Source organism: Nycticebus coucang, chromosome 4 (genome assembly GCF_027406575.1).
Source record: "Nycticebus coucang isolate mNycCou1 chromosome 4, mNycCou1.pri, whole genome shotgun sequence".
NCBI classification, from domain to species: domain Eukaryota; kingdom Metazoa; phylum Chordata; class Mammalia; order Primates; family Lorisidae; genus Nycticebus; species Nycticebus coucang.
Genome location: NC_069783.1, coordinates 135,501,297 through 135,521,781, shown reverse-complemented (window position 1 = coordinate 135,521,781; position 20,485 = coordinate 135,501,297). Strand labels below are relative to the sequence as shown.

The following is a 20,485-nucleotide window of genomic DNA, read 5'->3' as shown; positions in this document are numbered from 1 at the left end:
GGTGGACACGGTCCTCCTGAGCAGGACCGGGATCCTAGGCCTCTCTTATACCTCCACCAGGATCACAGGGGAGGGTTTATGGATGCAAATGTGTCCCACCCACCGCCTGCCCCCTCCCAGCCGCATGCATTTGTTGAGGATCTGGGGGCAGGTGGAGGGGGGAGTCTGGCAGGCAGGACCTGGGAGGACGCAGGTGCTGGGAAATCACACTGAGAGGACACAGCTGCAGAGTCTGTGCCAGGCTCCACTGCCCCAGCCATGCACAGACAGAGAAGGTTCTGCTTCCCTGTGTCCCTTGGACACACCTTCCACCTCAAAGCCTAGACTGTTGAAAGGACCAAAGCAGTGCCTTTGGGCTCAGGAAACCCACGCATGGGGTCCCCATGTCTCTGAGTGAAATCGGCTGCAGGAAACTCACATTCATGGGACCTGCGTCCCCCACTCCCCTGGAGCAGGCTCAGCATTTCCCAGCAGAGGAGGAACCTCCCCTTCCCCTCTCACCTCCCACAAGGACATTGCTGCCCTCACAGCCATCATTGTCCCCATAGCTACCCCTCTGTCCTGATGTGACAGCTAAAGCTGTGAGTACTCATGAGTGAGCCAGGCCACCTCTGTGCCTGGAATTCCTCCCTGACCTATGTCCTCAGACAGGAAATGACTTCTCATTGTCTCATCACCACAATGTAGGGAGATTAGGAGCCTCAGGCAGCCCTGAGCACAGGTGACTGGGAGGGAAGGGGAGGTCTCTGCTGTGACAACTGGAAGGGCACAGTCCATGCTTTAGGACTGTCCACCTGCTGCAATGGTCCCTGGGTCCTGATGAACATGTGACTCAGAAGAGACTCATTTTCCACCTTTGAAGAAAACAAGGCCAGCCCAGTAGACACTGGTGTTAGCACATTTAGATAAACAGGCAACATTTCAGGGTCAGCAGAGGGGTTTGTTTTTGCTTTCAGTTTTCCTGAGAATTCAGAACTACTGAAGGGAAGATAGAGAGTTGAAAGATTTTAAATCAAACGTGCTTCCAAGAAGAGTTAGTTTATATGGTATGTATTTTAAAATTTGAAAATTATCATAGAACAAGACCTTGAGCAGGTTGAAGTTTTTGTCCCACTTTCTCATCTGCCTGTGTCACTGTGAGCAATACCACTGCTGTCAGAGGACTGACAGAAATAATCAGCTTTGTACTCAGACTGGAGGTTGGAGATGGTTAAGTAGCGGTCAGCCCCAGAGCCAGAGCCTGAAAAGCAGTCAGGGATCCCGTCCCTCTTGGCATGGTTTCCAGCACTGTTAACATAATCAAGTACCGAGGGGCCTCTCCTGGCTGCTGCTGGAGTCATGCAAAGGTGTAGCCTCTGTGCACACTGCTCAGGGTGCAGGTGAGCTTGACCAAGGCTCCCAGGGAGGCAGAGGGTGGCTGATTCAGCATGGGCTGAAAGAGGGACCCTGGAAACAAAGACACCAATTATAACCTGGAGGAAGGACAGGAGGGAAGAATATTCCGGGCATGAGTTCAAAAATTGGGGGTTCAGGGTGTTGAGGACCGTCCTGACCTGTGCAGTAAAGGAGGAGTCTGAGGAGGAGAAGTGGGGTCCAGGCTGTGGTGCAGACACCCCAGAGCTCTGCTGAGGCAGACACACTGCAGGTCTCTCTTATCGCCCCTCCAGCCCCAGGGCACAGAGAGGGGCCCTGCATGCAAATGTGCTGCTCTTCCCCTGCCCAGCCCAACCCTCCCTGGGTCTGTGTGCAGCCTCACTGGCTGGGTGTCATTTCTGGGATTGGGGATGGGCTGGGCTTTTGTAGAGGTTCCCCTAGGGATCAAGAGTGAACATAGCTGCTGGCACCAGTGAGCCCTTAGCAGAGCCCAAGGCCAGGAGTCAGGGTCCCCAGCTGAGCCCCACAGAGCCTTCAGTGTCAGGCCCACAGCGTCCCCTGCTGCCCACTTCCAGGTCCAGCATGTCTGTGACCAGATCCCAAGGAGTCCTGAGAAAGGCTCCTGACCTCCAGGGCCTTGACCACTGCCTACTCCCCGCCCAAGGGCCAAGCAAGGCCCCTCCACAGGGCAGCTCCTACCTCATCTCAGTTCTTCATTTTCTATTTTTGCCTCCTCAGTGGGAACAGGACACACAACTCACCCCATATTAAGGGGAAGGTGTGTCTCATACACAAACTGTACATGAAATAAGATGCCCGTTAGAGACACAATCATATCTAAATAGAACATCAAATTCCTGGGCTCAATGATCCTCTTGCATCAGCCTCCTGAGTATCTGGGAATATAGATAGAAGTCACCACATCTGCCTGATTTTCTTCACTTTTGTAGATATAGGGTTTCACTATGTCATCCAGGCTGGTCTCAAACTTCTGGCCTCAAGTGATCCTCCTGCTTTGACCTCCTTTGGGAGGCACCTCCTGCACCAGGCCATAATAAATATGCTAGTCTGCTTTGTGATAATAGCCATTATACTATCTGTATGTATCCCCTAACATCAGGTTCTGAACCTCAAACATACACAATAAAATTTTTTTTTTAAATAAAAATTATAAAAAAAAAAAAAAAGATGCCCATTAGCTAAGAACAGGACAGGGCATGAGCCCACTTCCCAGGCTGCTCTGGAAGCCTGTTTCTCTGTCCCCACTGGATCCCTCAGGAGGTCACACACAGGGATCAGAGTGAGGAGTGTCTGGGGGATAAAGGAGCGGGCTGGAGACCCACTGGGGTCACTGGGGAGGGAGGAGAGACCCAGGGAAGATCCTTCCAGAAAGAGAAGGTCATGAGAAAAGAGATTTAGCTCACCCAGGGGCTTTTTCTGAAGTGTGAGATTAGAGAAGTTTACAAAATAGAGGATGTGAGTGAAAACACTCAAGGAAGTATTTTAAAAAGTTACATTAAAAATTTCTACATAAGTATTTTAGTACTTAGCTTGAGGACATAACAAGAGAGAAGGCAAGTGCAACGAACGGGACAGAGCCCTCAGGACTGACAAGGGCAGTCTTGAGTCAGAGAGGGGAGGGGAGAGAGTGAGGATGGTCCCCACGGCAGAAGGGACTGGAGGAGAGGCCAGGGGAGAGACTGGGCAGGAGTCAGAGCTGGCATAAAATCAAGGCAATGTTTGGAGTGTTTTTCTTTCCATGTCTGTTTTGTTTCTCAAAGAAAGTGGAGCCTGTTCCAGCTCCTCAGCTCTCCTTGAGTGGACCTGGGGATCCATAGCTGGTCAAAATCCCTCGGTTCTCTGTGTGAGAGGTTTCTCTTTGGTTTCAATTGTGACTATCTCTTTCCTTCTTACTTTCCGCCATTCTTACATATTCAGTGATGTTAAAGAACACATGTGGATGTTTTGAGGAGGGGCCTTCCCAGGCCCCACTCCAGACCCCTGAGGCAGAGTCCACATGTGACAGGATCCCCGCTGACCCCTGTGCACAGGAACATCTGAGAGTCTCTGGTCCGATACAGGCAGGAAGATGCTGGTGGGTTTGGTGAAGGATTGTTTCTCTGGCCTCAGTATGTTCCGCCTCCTGCCAGTGAGCCTCCCAAACTGCCCTCCTGTGCCCCACGTGGTGCGTCATACATGTGTGGCTCCCCATGGAACATGACGGGTGTCTCTGAGCTCAGCAATCCGCAGAGCTGACAGAGGGCTTGATAATAAAAAGCACGATCTTCCCATCTTTACATCTTGATAGCAGTGAACAAGTGAAATAAAGTAAACAATGTAAAAGCCAAAATGTTTCTTTAGTACGTATAATCTTAATAATATCAAGCAGTATTTGTATATTTCTGTATTTTGAAGGCAGGGGAATTCATTGTATTCATTATTTTAATTACAGTCATAAAGTTTAGAAATAGGACTGCATATATCACGTACTTGTGGAAATATGAGAGTCAGGGTGAAAGAAGTACCATCGGATTCAGAAATATTGCTGTATTGATTGAGGTACTTGTTCTCCAGGAACGCTGTCACAATGCAGCACACCCTGGGGCTCTACACTCACAGAAGCCTGTTGTCTCACGGTTCCCGATGGTGGTCAGCACTGTGTTCCTTCTGAAAACTCCCGGGGGCCCTTCCAGGGCTGCCTGCTCCTGGTTTGCCCCCAGTCTTTCCTGTCCCTCATCTTGTAGCTCTGTAAATCTGTTTTCTGCCTCCATCATCACCTGGGATTCTTTCTACGTCCCCCTGTCTTCTCATGACCTTGTATTGAGGACACCAGGCCTACCATGTCAGAGCACCCTCATCTTAACTAATTTCAGTGACTTGGTATTATTATTGTTATTTTATTGAAACTGAGTCTCACTTGTGTGACCCTCAGTAGAGTGCTTTGGTGTCACAGCTCACAGCAACCTCCAACTCTTGGGCTTAAGTGATTCTCTTGCCTTAGCCTCCCAAGTATCTGGGATTACAGGTGCCTGCCACAACGCCTGGATTTTTTTTTTTTTTTTGATGGAGACATGGCTCAGGCTGGTCTTGAACCTGTGAGCTCAGGGCAAACCACCTGCCTTGGCCTCCCAGATTATAGCATGAGCCACCACGCCTGACCAGTGACATTACTTTTTAAATGATTTTATGTTAAGCAGGAATGGAGGTTTTCCCTTCAGCATATCTTCTTAGAGGGATTTATTTAAATATTAGAAAGAAATTTATGTTTTTAATTGTATATTTTAAAATGTTTCTAAAATGTCATATAACTGTGTTGTATTAAAATGGAACCTAAGAAAATAACATACCAGCAAGTGTTTCTTTCCTTTATTCTTATTTGGAAAAAAAAGGACATAATCCTAAATGCTTGCTTCTTTCTTTTTTTTTAGAGTTGACATAGCTTTATTATCATCTTTTAAAAATATCATTACATTCCCATTTATGCTGCTTATTTGCACCTTTAAAGCCCTCTCTATCAGGCACACAACCCAAATAACTGATTTCTTGTAAAACTTATGTATATAGAAAAATATTTCTTTTTTTATTAAGTCATTTGTATATAGGTCATGAATACATTTATGCCATTATGGGATTCAATGTGTTGATTATACAAATTGGAGAGTTTACATCCTATTTAAAATAACCTTCACCTCATTTACCCAATTACAGCGTTAAGACATTTGTGTTCTACACCTGATAGATCCAAATTGTACTTGTAATATGCTTCATAAGTGTGGTCCCCCTACTAACCCTCTCTCTATTGGGCCACCCTCCTTCCTTCCCCTCCCCCTCCCCTTCTCTCCTTCATCCTTGGCTGTAGTTGTGGTTCATCTTTCATATTAAAGGGTGAGTGATTATAAATTGGTTTCATAGTAGTACAGAGTACATTGGATTTTTTTTTCCATTCCTGAGATACTTTATTAAAAAGAATATTTTCCAGCTCCATCCCTGTAAACATAAAAGAGGTAAAGTCTCCATTTTTTTTAATGCTGCATAGTATTCCATGGTATACATATACTGCAATTTATTAATTTATTCATGGGTTGATGGGCACTTGGGCTTCTTCCATGACTTGGTAATTATGAATTGAGCTTCAATGAACAATCTGGTGCAAATATCTTTGTTGCCAAATGATTTTTGGTCCTTTGGATTTACACTTAGAAGAATTGCAGGATCAAATGGCAGGTCTACAATTAGATTCCTTAGTATTCTCCAAACTTCCTTCCAAAAGGAACGTACTAGCTTGCATTCCCATCAGTACAGAAGTGTTCCCTTCTCTCCACATCCACGCCAACATCTGTAGTTTTGGGATTTTTGTGATGTGGGTTACTCTTACCGGAGTTAGATGCTATCTCACAGTGGATTTGGTTTGCATTTCTTTGATGATTAAAGATGATGAGCATTTTTTCATGTGTCTGTAGACCATGCACCTATCTTCTTCAGAGAAGCTTCTGTTCATGTCTCTTGCCCACAATGAAATGGGATCACTTGTTTTTTCTTATTAATAAGTTTCAATTCTCTATGGATTCTGGTTATTAGACCTTTGTCAGAAATATAACTTGCAAAAATCCTCTCATTCTGAGAGCTGTCTATTTGCTTTACTTAGTGTATTCTTGGAAGTGCAGAATTTTTTTAATTTGATCAGACCCCAGTAATGTATTTTTGATGTTGCTTCAATTGCCCAGGGCGTCCTCCTCATAAAGTATTCTCCCAGGCCAATGTTTTCAAGTGTTTCTCCTGCACTCTCTCCAAGCATTTTTATAGTTTCAATGCTTGTTTATGAAGGAAATGTGTTTGACTTTAGGTCTTTAAACCTCATCCAGCTTTTGTTGGTACTTTTGGAACACAGAATGATTAAATTCTGCTTTTTGTGGTCCACTACTTCCCAAATCATCCACAGATATCCTCCACTGTAAAACTCAAATGAGGATGGGAATAAATTCATACCCTTCCATTCACCTTTCTTCCTAAAGGTAGTCGACATGGAGGCTGCCCTGAGAGTTTAGATGTCTGGCTATGTGCTTCTGACCTCACATGATCATATTTGACTGATCCAGGCTCAGTCAGGGGCAGGTTTACGACTTCTTTCCCCCTCGATCTCTCCATGGGCTGAGCATCCCTGTGGTGCAGCCTGTAGTAGTCATCAGCCTAGTCTGTGGGCTGGAACCTCAAGAGAGTCAGGGCAGCTTTTCCCCCAAGGAGGGAAAATGTGTACTTGGCTGGCATTCAGCATTGATTTCTGTTTAAACTATAAATTAATGTCCCTAGGTATTGGCTAAATTTGTGCTGGATCCACTAAGGATAGTGACCATTGTGACTGCTCCAGTGCTGAAGCCACAAGTGAGAGCGGTTGTCTCTCCAGGAGACATGGTAGAAGAGACCTGACTCAGCATAGCCTGGAAAGAGAACCCTGAAACCAAAATCAGACACCTGATAAGAATGAGGAAGGCAGGGGATGCTTTCAAAAGCTTTTCCCTGAAATCTTTATGTACCTGGGCAGAGTGTGCTGAAGGAGAGGGGGAGGAAAAGGAGGAGAGGCATCCAGGCCACAGTGTGGGCTTTCCAAAGACCCTGGAGCCCACAGTTTCTGCTGGACTCTGAAATGGTTCTTTTGTTTCCTCCTCACTGCCCCACCCCTGCCCCTGCCCCACCCCCAGGAGCAGGGTGTGCGTGTTGGGTTGTGCATTATGCAAATATGAGCTCTTCGCCAACACCAATGCCATCTGATTCTGTGTCCTTGGCCCTGGAGGCAGCTCCTCTGTCAGGCACTCTTCCCTTGACAGGAAGCACCTGCTGTCCCCTCTAACTCAGGCCAGTGAGCTCAGGCCCAGAGTCCATAAAATTGGAACATTTGAGGTTGTTTCAGGCATGGCTCAGCCCTGAGAAGACCCACAGCTCCCCGCACTGGGCTGAGATAACAGTGTTCGTACTTTCTTCTCCACTTGTGTGAAGTATCTTCCCTAGTGCCTGAATTTTAGTTTTGTTGGGTCTCATTTGTTTAAGTATTTTTGGTTCTTTAATTTCTGTTAGTTTTTTTCATGACTTCTTTTTGTTCTGAGGTTTCCACCTTTCATATTTGTTTGAAGACTATATGAAATAGCTCAAAGGAGGCATTTTATGACTGATGACTTCAATATATCTGCTATACAATTTCATTACCTAAATTGTTTCAGTATTGAGGACAATCTTTTCTTATTCAAGTCATGATTTTCCTGGTTATTCATGTGATGGACTTTTTTATTGTATTCAAGTCATTTTAATTTGATATTATATTTTGAATTTGATATTATATTATGAAACTCCCTAGAGGTTTTGTCAATAAATATGACATAGCACCTGGTTTTGGTTCATTGGTTTTCTCAATTCAATTTCATTCTGTCATTCTGAGGGGAAATGAGACACATTCATCTTTTTAGGCATCTACTTACAGATTTTTCCATCAGCCAAATCCTGTTGGAAATGTGTCCCCTGCAGTCTGCTTATCGCTCGAGGTCCTGGGGCCTCGAGTCTTTGTCATCCTGTATCATCATCTTTCTCTTTGAAGTCATCCCAACATGCTCCAGTGATGCTTATGACTTGAAGAAGGGGAAATGCACTTTTGGTCTGAAGTGGTGCTTTTCACCAGGTCAGCTCCCCCAGGCCCTCAGTGACCTTCATCCTGCATTTCTTCTCTGGACATGTCAGGGCTCAATAATGAACTGTGTGAGGTCTCAACATCCTCCCCTAACAAGATAATTTTCCCCAGACATAATCCCAGCCCTGTGAACATCTTCTTGACTCTATAGTGAAATAACATCACATCTTCTTGGGGGCTGATGAGTGGGTCCTCTTCCTATTGGCAGCGAGCCCCTTGAGAAATCTCAGAGCCCGTGGCTAGGGGTGTAAAACACAGGGGTCTCCTACAGGCACAGTCAAGCCAACTGTGTAGTACAGGAAGTGGGGTGAGGGCAGGGCTGGTGCTGCCAGGCTGGGCTGCTGACCCCCTTCACTGACAACACTTGGTTGGCACTGCAGGGGACAACATGCATTATTAAAGTCTGAGATTTCTACCAACTTCAGATAGAGCACAATAGGGAATCATGTGTCTCAAAATCAGAAATCTCTTTTTTTTTTTTTTTTTTTTTGTAGAGACAGAGTCTCACTGTACCGCCCTCGGTAGAGTGCCGTGGCATCACACAGCTCACAGCAACCTCTTAACTCTTGGGCTTACGCGATTCTCTTGCCTCAGCCTCCCGAGCAGCCGGGACTACAGGCGCCTGCCACAACGCCCGGCTATTTTTTTGTTGCCGTTTGGCCAGGGCTGGGTCCGAACCCGCCACCCTCGGCATATGGGGCCGGCGCCCTACTCACTGAGCCACAGGCACCGCCCAAAATCAGAAATCTCTTGAAAATGTTCTGTGTTTGAATGAGTTGGTGTGAACATCATGGAACATTCATTGATAAAAACACCTTATCTTAGCCTCAGTGCCTGTAGCTCAGTGGCTAAGGTACCAGCCACTGGTACCATACACTGGAGGTGTCGGGTTCGAACCAAGCCCAGGCCTGCTAAACAACAGTGACAACTACAACCAAAAACCAAACCATGGGCGGCGCCTGTGGCTCAAGGAGTAGGGCACCGGTCCCATATGCCAAAGGTGGCGGGTTCAAACATAGCCCCGGCCAAAATCCAAAAACCAAACCAAACCAAACAAACAAACAAACAAAAAAAAATGGGCATTGTGGCGGGCACCTGTAGTTCCAGCTACTGGGAGGCTGAGGCAAGAGAATCATTTAAGTCCAAGAATTTGAGGTTTCTGTGAGCCATGATTCAATGGCACTCTACCAAGGGCAACATAGTGAGACTCTTGTCTCAAAGAAGAAAATTAAATAAATAAATAAATAAATTCCTTATTAAACAAAAACCACCTTATCTTAAAATGCTCTGATGGAAAAGAAGGGACAGGAATAGAATGTATATTTACCTTTATTTTCAGGGAGTATATTTTTATCTAGTTCATCCATGAATTAACATTTAGAAAAAAAAAAGAAAAGGTATGGATATTCTGTTTGTGTCGACTTTTCTCTTTATTCATCTATTTTTGTTGGTGTTGTTGTTGATATTTGTTTGTTTGTTGAACAGAATCTCCATCTATGCTCTGTTGTTCTGGGTAGAGTGCCATTCCCAAGCCTAGCTCACAGCAATCTCAAATTCCTGGGCTCAAGTGATCTTCCCACTTCAGCCTCCCAAGTAGCTGGGATTACAGGCACAAACCACCATGGCTGTCTAATTTTTCTATTTTTAGTAGAGAGAGAGTCTCACTCTTGCTCAGGCTGGTTAAGAATTCCTGACCTGAAACGATCCTCAGGCTCCCAGGGTGCTAGGATTACAGGCCCCAGCCACCACTCCTGGCTGGCTTTGTTGCTTAATTTCTCCTTTCTTAATCTCCACTCCCCCAGGAATAAAGCATTTCCACTGCATCATTTTACATTTACTACCCTGCTTCCCTGAAAATAAGACATTCTTCAAAAATAAGGCCTACTTACAGGAACGATAAGACGTCCCCTGAAAATAAGACCTAGCGCATCTTTGGGAGCACATCTTAAAATAAGACACTGTCTTATTTTCGGGGAAACAGGGTAGCTCTTTATCTTTACATTCTACTATTTGAGTAGTAATCCAGGCTATTGCTACATAAGACCTCATCTTAGTGCCCACAGAAAGTTAGTACTTTGACTAATTTACCTACAACACGGAACTTTACATTGTAACTAAATACAACACCAACAAACCCCCTACATTTCCACATTCATAATTCTTGGAAAAATTAAGCGCTGGTGAAAAAAGTAATAACAGACCTCAATCTTTAGTTTAATTTGGCCCCAGGCAGGGCAGCTGTGTCTGATACCAGGGGAGGTTTTCTGTCACTTCCCCCTGGGTCTGGAGCACTGTGTACTTGCCACTGTTGGTATGTAATGTGCCACAGTAATAGTCAGCCTCGTCCTCTGCCTGCAGCCCGGAGATGTACAGGATCCCTGCATTGGCCGAGGCATCTTTGGATCCAGAGAAGCGGCTGGGGACTCCGGAGCCCTGGTGCTTATCTGAGTCAGACTTGAACCTCAGGAGATACCGGGGAGGGCTCCCTGGCTTCTGCTGGTACCAGGACATGTGATAGCCACCAACAACAAAGCCGCTGCTCAGGGTGCAGGTGAGTCTGGCTGATGCTCCAGGAGTGGCAGAGAGGGAGGGTGGCTGAGTCAGCACAGGCTGGGAGAGGGAACCTGTAAACACGGATGTTCATGGTTGAGAAACCAGGGAGAAAAGTGGAGCTGCGTAGGGACATGGGACAGAGGGCACTGACTGGGGCCAGGAGGCTGCTCCAGGACGTGGAAGCCCATCCCTGCCTGAGAAGTAGCAGAGTAGAAGGAGGAGAGAGGCCCAGGCCATGGTGGACACGGTCCTCCTGAGCAGGACCGGGATCCTAGGCCTCTCTTATACCTCCACCAGGATCACAGGGGAGGGTTTATGGATGCAAATGTGTCCCACCCACCGCCTGCCCCCTCCCAGCCGCACGCATTTGTTGAGGATCTGGGGGCAGGTGGAGGGGGGAGTCTGGCAGGCAGGACCTGGGAGGACGCAGGTGCTGGGAAATCACACTGAGAGGACACAGCTGCAGAGTCTGTGCCAGGCTCCACTGCCCCAGCCATGGGCAGTTTGGCGGTTGGCAGATGTGGGCGGCCCCTGTGCAGACCCGGGAAAGAGCCACAGCGCCCCCTGCTGCTCACTGCGCAAACTGCAGTCTCTGAGTGAGAGTCACGTGAGTGGGCTCCCCTGAGAGCCTGGTCATTGTCAGTCCACAGAGTCCACGGCCACATCCTGCTATGTCCTGAGTGACCGATGGTCATAATCGGCCTTTCCAGTGAGGACTCCTGGCTCCCTAGGAGAGGCCATGTGGGAGATGCGATGACTGTCCAGTGTTGGAAGCTGCAGTGAGGCGGGGGGATGCAGAGGGATCTGGGAGCAAAGCCCTGAGCAGCCCCTTCCCCAGGGACCAGGGAAGGAGGCGACTGTGCCCTGGGTCTGAGTGGAGAGTGGGCTCCTGCTGAGGGACAAATGTGGAAAACACTATTATTAGACGAGTTGACCCTTCTAGATGATGGAGCAGCACGCACAAGTGTTCAGACTGCACATGGTGTGGGGTGCGGGGAATGGCAGAATTTCTCACTTCCATGGGTCTGCCATTTCTTGGGTGATTCTGTAGAAGGAGGGCACTGTGCGGGTTTATGTTTATGTTGTGTTGCCTGCCCTGGAACAGCTGACCTTGCCCTTGCCACCACAGTACTGTGCACCAGTGAGTCATTACAGCTGGGCCACAGGGCCCTGAAATATGTATAATATCTCCTCTCATGGGACTTTGTAAAGATGTCACTGTCCATTCAAAAATGTTTATGAAGTGAGTCATACAAGGCAGCAAGGTTCAAGCCACAGGGATAGGAAGGGGAAAGTCACGGAAGGCTACCGTGGGCAAATCAGAGGAAGAGAAAAATGGGTGGGGATGGAGGAAGAAGGGGGGATGCCTGAGTGGTGACAACAGTTTTGTCACTGATTTCCCTTCATTCCCTGGACAGCTACATGGGTACTCACATTGTCTTTGGGGTGGGACTTGCTAACAGCCTGGGCTCTCCCATCCTTCCTCTCTCTTTTCTGCCCTAACTTTGTGAGTTTCTGATGCCGCATTCACTGAGGAGTGTGAAAAGGCCTCCTTTCCTCCATCGTTTGGACAGTCATTATCAAACTCACCTCCTGAGGTGAAAAACTAGATGTATATCTCTTCTAAACTGTGGTTGGAAAGTGCTCTTCAGTCATCAGCCGTACAGAATTTGGACCTGCTGTCTTTGTATTCGTCTCTTTCCCAGTGGCTGCCCCGCTTGTTACATCACCAGCTTCCCTATTGAAGGGTCGGCAGTGCACACAGGTGTCCCCTTAGTGCTCAGAGGAACAGGGGAGTGACAGCTCATGTCCTTCTGCCCTGGACAGACTCTGGCAGGTGAAGGACAAAGACAACAGGAAGATCAGGACCTTGAATTTGAGGAATTCAGTTTTTAAAAGTCAGGATTTGGAAGATATGACCTATGTCAAACTTTGATTAATTGACATTCAAATGATTAGCCAGGGAACCTTGACAAAATTTAATAAAAGTGCAGATTCCTTGCACGATGGTAACACCTGAGTCATAGATTAAAAGAAAAAGCACTCACTTGGCATCTGTAGATGAGCAGCTAGGGCATCAGCCACATATACTGGAGCTGGCAGGTTTGAATCCAGCCCGGGCCTGCTAAACAACAATGACACCTATAACCAAAAAATGGCCAGGCGTTGTGGCGGGCACCTGTAATCTCAGCTACTTGGGAGGCTGAGGCAAGAGAATCGTTTAAGCCCAAGAGTTAGAGGTTGCTGTGAGCTGTGATGTCACAGTACTCTACTGAGGATGACAGCTTAAGACTCTGTCTGAAAAAAAAAAAATGAATAAATAAACTGGGTGGTGCCTGTGCCTCAGTGAGTAGGTCACCCGCCCCATATGCCTAGGGTGGTGGGTTCAAACTCAGCCCTGGCCAGACTGCAACAAAAATAATAGCCAGGTGTTGTGGCGGGCGCCTGTAGTCCCAGCTACTCGGGAGGCTGAGGCAAGAGAATCACCTAAACCCACGAGTTGGAGGTTGCTGTGAGCTGTGATGCAATGGTACTCTACCAAGGGTGATAAAGTGAGACTCTGTCTCTACAAAAAAATAAAAAATAAAATAAAAATAAATAAATAAAAAGAAACGGAAAGGGCTGGTGCAGTACACAGGCCACTGGAATCATAAGTGGGCTGGCATTCATCATGGTCCCATCACATTTCACTAAAGGCAGACAATAAAAGTAGGGAACCATCTCCCCCTCACACGTTGCCACTCCCCTCTCTGGGTGTGATCAGCATCTGTTACTTCCCATCTAATTCTCCAAAATGTAGCAGCTTAAAACAGCAAACAGGTGTGATCCCACAGTTTCCATGTGATAGGAATTTGGAATCAGCTTAGCAGGGTGGCTCTGGATCAGATTTGTTCATGAGGTGACAGTAGAATTTCCGTGGTGGCTACAGACATAAGGAGGCTGGAAAATCAACTTTCACATGCACTGGGTCACGAGACAGGTGTCAGGAGACCTCGGTTCCTAGAAACATGAGCCTCTGCCTGGGGCTACTTGAGTGTCCCTACGACAGGGCAACTAGCTTTCCCAAGAGCAGGTGATCTGAGAGAGCAGATGCAAGGTGCAAACTATTACAGCCCCACAGGAGAAATCAAAGTCTGTAATGTCTTCAATTTCCTGCTAATTACACAAGTGGTCCCTACTCCGTACGTACAAGAGCACAAGTACCAGGGGTCAGAGATCATTAAGGGCATCTTGAGGGGCAGCTGCCACTCACAGTAAATTTCAGAAAACGGAAACCTCAGCTTTCCAAGGCCTGATGTTGACACAGAATGAAGCAAAGCCCATAGCGTTAGAAATCCCACCTGTCTCCCACACTGCAGTTGTCTGATCGGCAGAAATCTCAGGACCCTTCACAGTTGGCACGTCCAGTTCTCCCATTCCTTCCTTTTATTATCATCATTCCCAGGTTTTCAAAATGCAGTGCACATAAAAGTTCACATCAGAGTTGAGTGCAAAAGCACCATGCTCTCAGGATAAAGAAGGGATGTCCCTGGAGTATTTTATTACCAAATGGACTACCCATGACCCCTTTAAAGTGTGTTGTGCTGACAGCTGCCTCCTGGGACTAATGACATTTAGTGGACAAGCAGTGAGGGGTTTGGAAGGACAGCCAGACAGGAGGCAGCATAAACACCTACATGTGTGACCCGCAGAGCATAACAAGACAGGATCCAGGTGGTGGAGACTTACCCTACCGCTTCCTGGACCCCACCGTGGTGGATGGAGTGGTGCAAAAGTAATGCTCTGTTGAAGAGCACAGGGGAGGCTGGAGTGGCGGCCACAGTAGTGATAGGCCTAGTGGGCCTAGGCTAAGACAGAAAGGTGTCAGGCCTAGGCTATAATGGAAAAATACCAGTTGACTCCTAGCAAATTTCTGGACTGCAAGCTTTCAAATGAAATGAAATAAGTCTAGATCACTACCAAGATAAATGAGAAAGTACTAACTGATTTCTTGCTTCTAGTTCATTCCCAGTTTCCTGCTTGGCTAACTCCCTGGGAGACAAACTGGGAAGTACCAACTGTTCCCAGACTGAGTTTTAAACAATACCAAGTGACGAAAATACTGAGACTAAGATGTAAGAGGAAAAATACTGAAACTAAGATGTATAGAGGAAAATATTAAAACAAACATGCATGACGTATGGCTAACTAACTGCAAAATTCTGTACAATGCTTGCTTGCTGTCTGCCCAGATGCACCTGGATGCCAACCAGGATGCAGACCAAGCCTTATAAACCCAACCCCTTAAGCACTCGGGGCTGCTCTCAGAAACCCTATGTTGGGACACTGAGGCAGTTGCCGGCTGTGAATTTGGCTTGTTTGGCAGTGTGGTCTTTGTGGAACTCCTGGGCACAACAAGCAGCACAGTGATTTAGCTGGGAGAATCAACGCTTAGTGAGCACCAGGAACACTACAGCTCTTTGCCAAGACCTCTGATCACCTCTGATCACCTCTGATGCATCATTTGAACTTCATTACCAGTGGGGAGGGCACCTGTAATCCTCACAGAATTTGGTATAAAATGAGGCTCTCAGAGGTCTCGGATAAAATCACAGGGCTAAGGAGTGTTGGGTCCATCCCCACCCCTTCCTCTGTGAATGATTCAGCAAGCAAGGATCACCAGTTTGCACCTGGAGACAGCAGAGTGAGGAGTGGACACCTGGATACCTACGAAGGACAGGAACTGCTGACGTGACCACCTTCCCTGTGAGAGGCCTGGACCACTCTCCGGACAAGGGAGGAAATGAATGAAAGGCAGTGGGTGATGGTTACACTTGGTGTCCTTGGAAAGAGGCAACAAGCAAGTAATTAGCATAATATGGATGCCTGTAATTTCCAAATTATTATGCCTTCATTTCATTCTGTTTAAGACTTTCTTCCTCAATTTATATCTGTCTTCATAAATTTTGCTATATGTACCAGAATAAACCAGGTTGCACCTTCACTACTTTGATTCAAAATATTAGCACTATATGACTTATCCAGGTTCATGGCTTACCAGTTCTCCTTTCCACACAATGGTACCACACAGGAAAGCTTGGCTTCCTTCCAGAATGATGCTCTCTCTGCCAGCACACCAAAATGTGTCCCTTAATTCCTCATGAGCTTCCCCCAGTAGACCAGGAGCACTATTAGCAGCCATGTTTCCACCATCAGTCTGTCTGTGCAGCGCTGGGTGCCCCCGTGACAATGCAGCTGTCCCCTGCCACGCTCCTCACTTCCTACTGACCCCAGCAGAGCCTTCAGCATCCACATTTCTCATGACATCACGTTTAATCCATCTAGGCCAGTGGTTCTCAACCTTCCTAATGCCTCCTAATGCCTTGACCCTTTAATACGGTTCCTCATGCTGTGGTGACCCCCCACCATAAAATTATTTTCATTGCTACTTCACAACTGTAATTTAGCTACTATTTACTTAGCTGTTATGAATAGTAATGTAAATATGTGATGTGCAGGATGTATTTTCATTGTTACAAAGGAGTCATGACCCATAGGTTGAGAACTGCTGATCTAGGCTTTTCTACCTGGTTTCTCAGAGTTCTCCCAATCTCTACTTCCTTTCCAATTTCAAAACTACACCAACACTTTTGTATATCATTTTAGAGAAGCACCCCTCTTCCTTTCACTTGCATTCATTTTCTTTCTTTCTTTTTTATTTTTGACACAAAGTCTCATTTGTAGCCCTCAGCAGAGTGCTGTGGTGTCATAGCCCTCAGGAACCTCAAACTCTTGGGCTCAAGTCATCCTCTTGCCTCAGCCCACTGAGTATCTGGAACTACAGGTGCCCACCACAACACCTGGAAATTATTTTTAGAGCAGGGATCTCATTCTTGCTCAGGCTGGTCTCAAACTCCTGAGCTCAAGCAATCTACCTACCCTGGCCTCCCAGAGTGCTAGGATTACAGGCATGAGCCACTGTGTGGGGCCCTCGTTTTCATTCTTTTCTTGTTATTGTTGTTGTCGGTCTGACAAACTGCAGTAAACCGAGTGGCCTTAAACATACAGGGATGTTTAAGGATAAGGGGAGGAGGAAGTGTGGGCAGCCAAGGGCAGCCTTGAGGGCTGGATGGTTCGGAACTGAGGATGGGGTTTGGGTACCACCTGAGGGCCAGGCACTTTGTCCTCTGCAGACTGTGTGGGTTTAGGTATCTAGAGCTAGATCTCTCTAGGTAGAGAAGGACATATGTGATAAACAAGAAAAAAGAGAGAGAGAGAAAGGGGTAGAAATTCCAGGGTTGGTTCCAGGCAGCTTTCTCAGAGCAGAGATGGGACTTAGGTCAGATGTCACACGAGGAGGAACAGTGCAGGTCTGATGAACAGGGCAGCTGTGCGGAAAAAGATGGCAGCTCCGTGAGCCGTGGAGGATTCCTATCTGCAGCTCCTGTGGTTAGCTCTGTTCACCATACGATTCACAGAGAGAATTAAGGCCAACTCTGAGGCTTAACAATTTCTGTGACTCAAGTAATAGACATATCATAAAAGCAGATAAGGTACATTATAAAGGGTGAGTGCTTGGGGAGAGGAGATAATCCTTTCAGCCTGAAGATGCATATGGTATCTACTTTAACAAGACTATAATGTGTTTATCAAAAGCATCTCAAGAAAAGACAACTCACCAAACTTTCTTGCCTTGAAGAACTGGTAGCTTCAAAGAGTGACAGTCACGTCACATGAGCATCTACTCTGCAGATGGTCGAACACGTAAGTGTGTACTAGAAACATGTCTTGTTCAGCAGATGCCAAAAACCATGCTGATCTGATTGAAAAATAATATGAAATACAAGCATAAGACTTTCATTTCATCCAAGATTTTAAATTGAAATAACAACTTAGAATACAAACGTATTCATATGTAGTATCCACCACTGGTTGAGCAAGTGATAAATACTAACATTTATTTTATACAACCATAATTTGCATGCAAAATAATTATCATGCCTTTGACATATTCAGTAACAAGGTGAAGAATGGATTTGATGTGAACAGCAACTTGCTATCTCAAAGTAATTCATCTCTTAATTAGCAGCAAGGTCAGCAGCGTGTGCGTTGAGCTACAGAACATTTTCACAGAGATTGATTTCATGCATAATCCATGTTACTATGGAAACAAACTGTATTTTACTCTATTGCATGATATATTTTAATCTAAAGTTTTAATATGTATATACTTCAGCTTTTGACAACAGGTGAGAGTGTGTAATTTGGGATGAAATTTGGGGTACAAATTTCTGTGCTATGTAAGCTTAGTGGATGTGTGAAACTTCAACTTGGAGTGGCTTTCAGCACAAAGGAACAATCTAATATTGCCTCTATTCGTCTTTTTCAACTTATGGATAACAAAATTTTTTCAAAAATGCCTCACAGTTATAGTTTCTTTTTGTCCTCCATCCCCATATAACTGAAGTCTTGTCCTTCATCTCACATTTCCCAGAGTGTAGTGGGCAAGGCCAGCCCTGGACTGCACTGCTGTGGGTGCTGGAAGGAGGAAAGGGAGTCTCACTGGGGCCAAAGTGGATTCTCAGAGCTGGGAAGGGGACTCGGGAGGACAACAAGCAGGCTGATCAAATGGAAACAAATTTTAATTATAAACTGCTTTCTGAAGATGACTGAATTTTGGGTACAGGTGCAATTTAGCAGAAGAAATTTCTCTTCAATAGTGTCTGTAATTCTGTTGGCTGAGCAATTGGATTGGCATTTGTTTTTTGTTAGATCTCATAATTATTTGGTAAGTAACCAAAATAATCTGAAAATCATCTGATTTGTTTAAATCATAGTAGTGTGGATACAATTAACATAAAGAAAATAAGCATAACCATTTTTGACCCACTTCCCTAATTGTGTGTGTCACTGTGAGAAGCACTGTTGTACCATATGGCACAGTAGTAATCAGCCTCGTCCTCGGCCTGCAGCCCAGAGATGTGCAGGATCCCTGCATTGGTCGACGTATCCTTAGATCCAGAGAAGCGGCTGGGGACCCCAGAGCCCTGGTTCTTATCTGAATCTGAGTAGTATCTCAGGAGATAGTGGGGAGGGTGTTCTGGCTTTTGATGGTACCAGGATATTGAATAGCTACCAACACTGATGTCACTGCTCAGGGTACAGGTGAGTCTGGCTGATGCTCCCGGGGACTCAGAGAGGGTGGGCGGCTGAGTGAGCACAGGCTGGGAGAGGGAACCTGCAAACACAGACACAAGCTCTTACTGGGTCAGAATCCATGGTAAAGTTTCTCAGGCATCTTTGCCAGAAGATCCAGAGTCAGGGTAGGGGGCTGTTCCTGGCCTCTGAGGCCTGACCCTACCTGAGCACTGAGATAGGATCACAAGAAGGACAGGAGCCCAGTCCATGGTGGACACAGCCCTGGTCCCCACAGTGGGGCTGGGCTGCCCCAGGCCCCCTTTTCTCCCCACCCTCTGCACAGGAGGGGCTGCTCATGCAAATGTGTTTCCACCCAGGGACTCCCCAGCCCCTCCCTGACCCTGCGCTGGGGCTCAGCTCTCCCTGAAAACTGAGAAGAAGAGGTTTGCTTTTCCCCTTGGAGGAGTTCTGGGGGAAACACCTGCAGAGACCATACAAAGGTCTGCTCAGGGGACTGAGCCAGGCCAGAAAAGAAGAGAGAAGCTGGTGGGTAGACTGGAGGAGCCACGGGTGGCACCGGTGTAGAGAAGGTTTGGGATATGTTTGCTTTCGTTTCTGAAGAATGTAAAGCCTCTCCCAGCACCTCAGCTGTGCTTTGTAGTCACTGGTCATTTGGTGGCTGAGACTGGGGGAATTCCTAATCAAAACCCTTTAGTTCTCTCTGTCAATTCTTTTTAATTTCTCTCTGATAATGCCTTTTCCAATTATTTTCAATCATTCTTATGATTTAGATTTAGTGATGTGAATTTTGTGGGGGAAGATACTTATTAGAAATTCAGTCTTTAAGGCTCCCACCAGATCTCCTGAGTCAGAGTCCACGTGTGACAGGATCCCGGGTGACCCTTGTGCATGGGAACGTCTGAGAGTCTCTGGTCTGACACAGGCAGAAAGGCGCTGGTGGGCTTGGTGAAGGATTGTTCCTCAGGCCTCAGTCTGTTGCACCTCCTGCCAGTGAGCCCTGCAAACTGCCCTCCTGAGCCCCAGTCTGGGCAGGATGATCCAGGCATGGTGCACTCCGGGCCTCCCACTGAACACGGCAGGAACCTTCTCCCGAGCTCACAGATCCACAGAGATGACCAGAAGGATTTTAATATGGCTTCCTCATATTTATTGATACTAATAAGCAATTAGAATTAGCCAAAAGCTATAATTTTGTATCCGTACCAAAAATTAAAACATGTAGTCGTCATATAAATTATACTCTCTAACACAGAGTGAACTAGTTATACTAAACTTAAATAACAATGGTGGTGTATAAACACAGACAGATAAATATAAATATGATCATAATTGTGGAAAAATTAGAAATCTGCATGAGTAAAGAGTGTGCAAATTCAAAACATACTTACCTTGATTATTTGGTGTAATAACTTCCCACGGCTGTCATAACAATGTACCACCAACTGGGTGGCTTAAGGCAAAATAAATTGCTTCAAAGTTTCAGAGGCAAGCTGTCTAGAATCCACAGTGTAGGAACAAGTTCCTTCTGCAAACTGGAGGGGCCCCTGCCTTGTCTCTCCCTAGCTACTGATGGCTTGCTGGGAATCTTTAGGATCCCTTGCCTTTCAGCTGCCTAACTTCTCTGCCTCCATGCTCACCTGGGAATCTCCGGGTCTCTACACCTGGAAGCCTCCTAAGGCTGCAGCCTCCTGCCCGGCTCAGCTTAGCCTAAATCCCTTGTCCTTTTCCCTTGGAACCACCCTCAGG

The 20,485-nt window shown here is 46.4% G+C and overlaps 1 pseudogene and 2 gene segments (V, D, J or C); all 3 read right to left on the bottom strand.

Annotated features, from left to right (window-relative positions):
- LOC128584904 (probable non-functional immunoglobulin lambda variable 1-50) overlaps nt 1-20,485 on the bottom strand; it is a 685,263-nt gene that overhangs the window by 659,903 nt on the left and 4,875 nt on the right.
- On the bottom strand, nt 10,218-10,733 carry LOC128584939 (immunoglobulin lambda variable 5-45-like). The segment is given in 1 exon segment: nt 10,218-10,733. A coding segment is annotated over 1 exon segment (297 nt).
- LOC128583432 (immunoglobulin lambda variable 5-39-like) lies at nt 11,270-19,050 on the bottom strand (annotated as a pseudogene).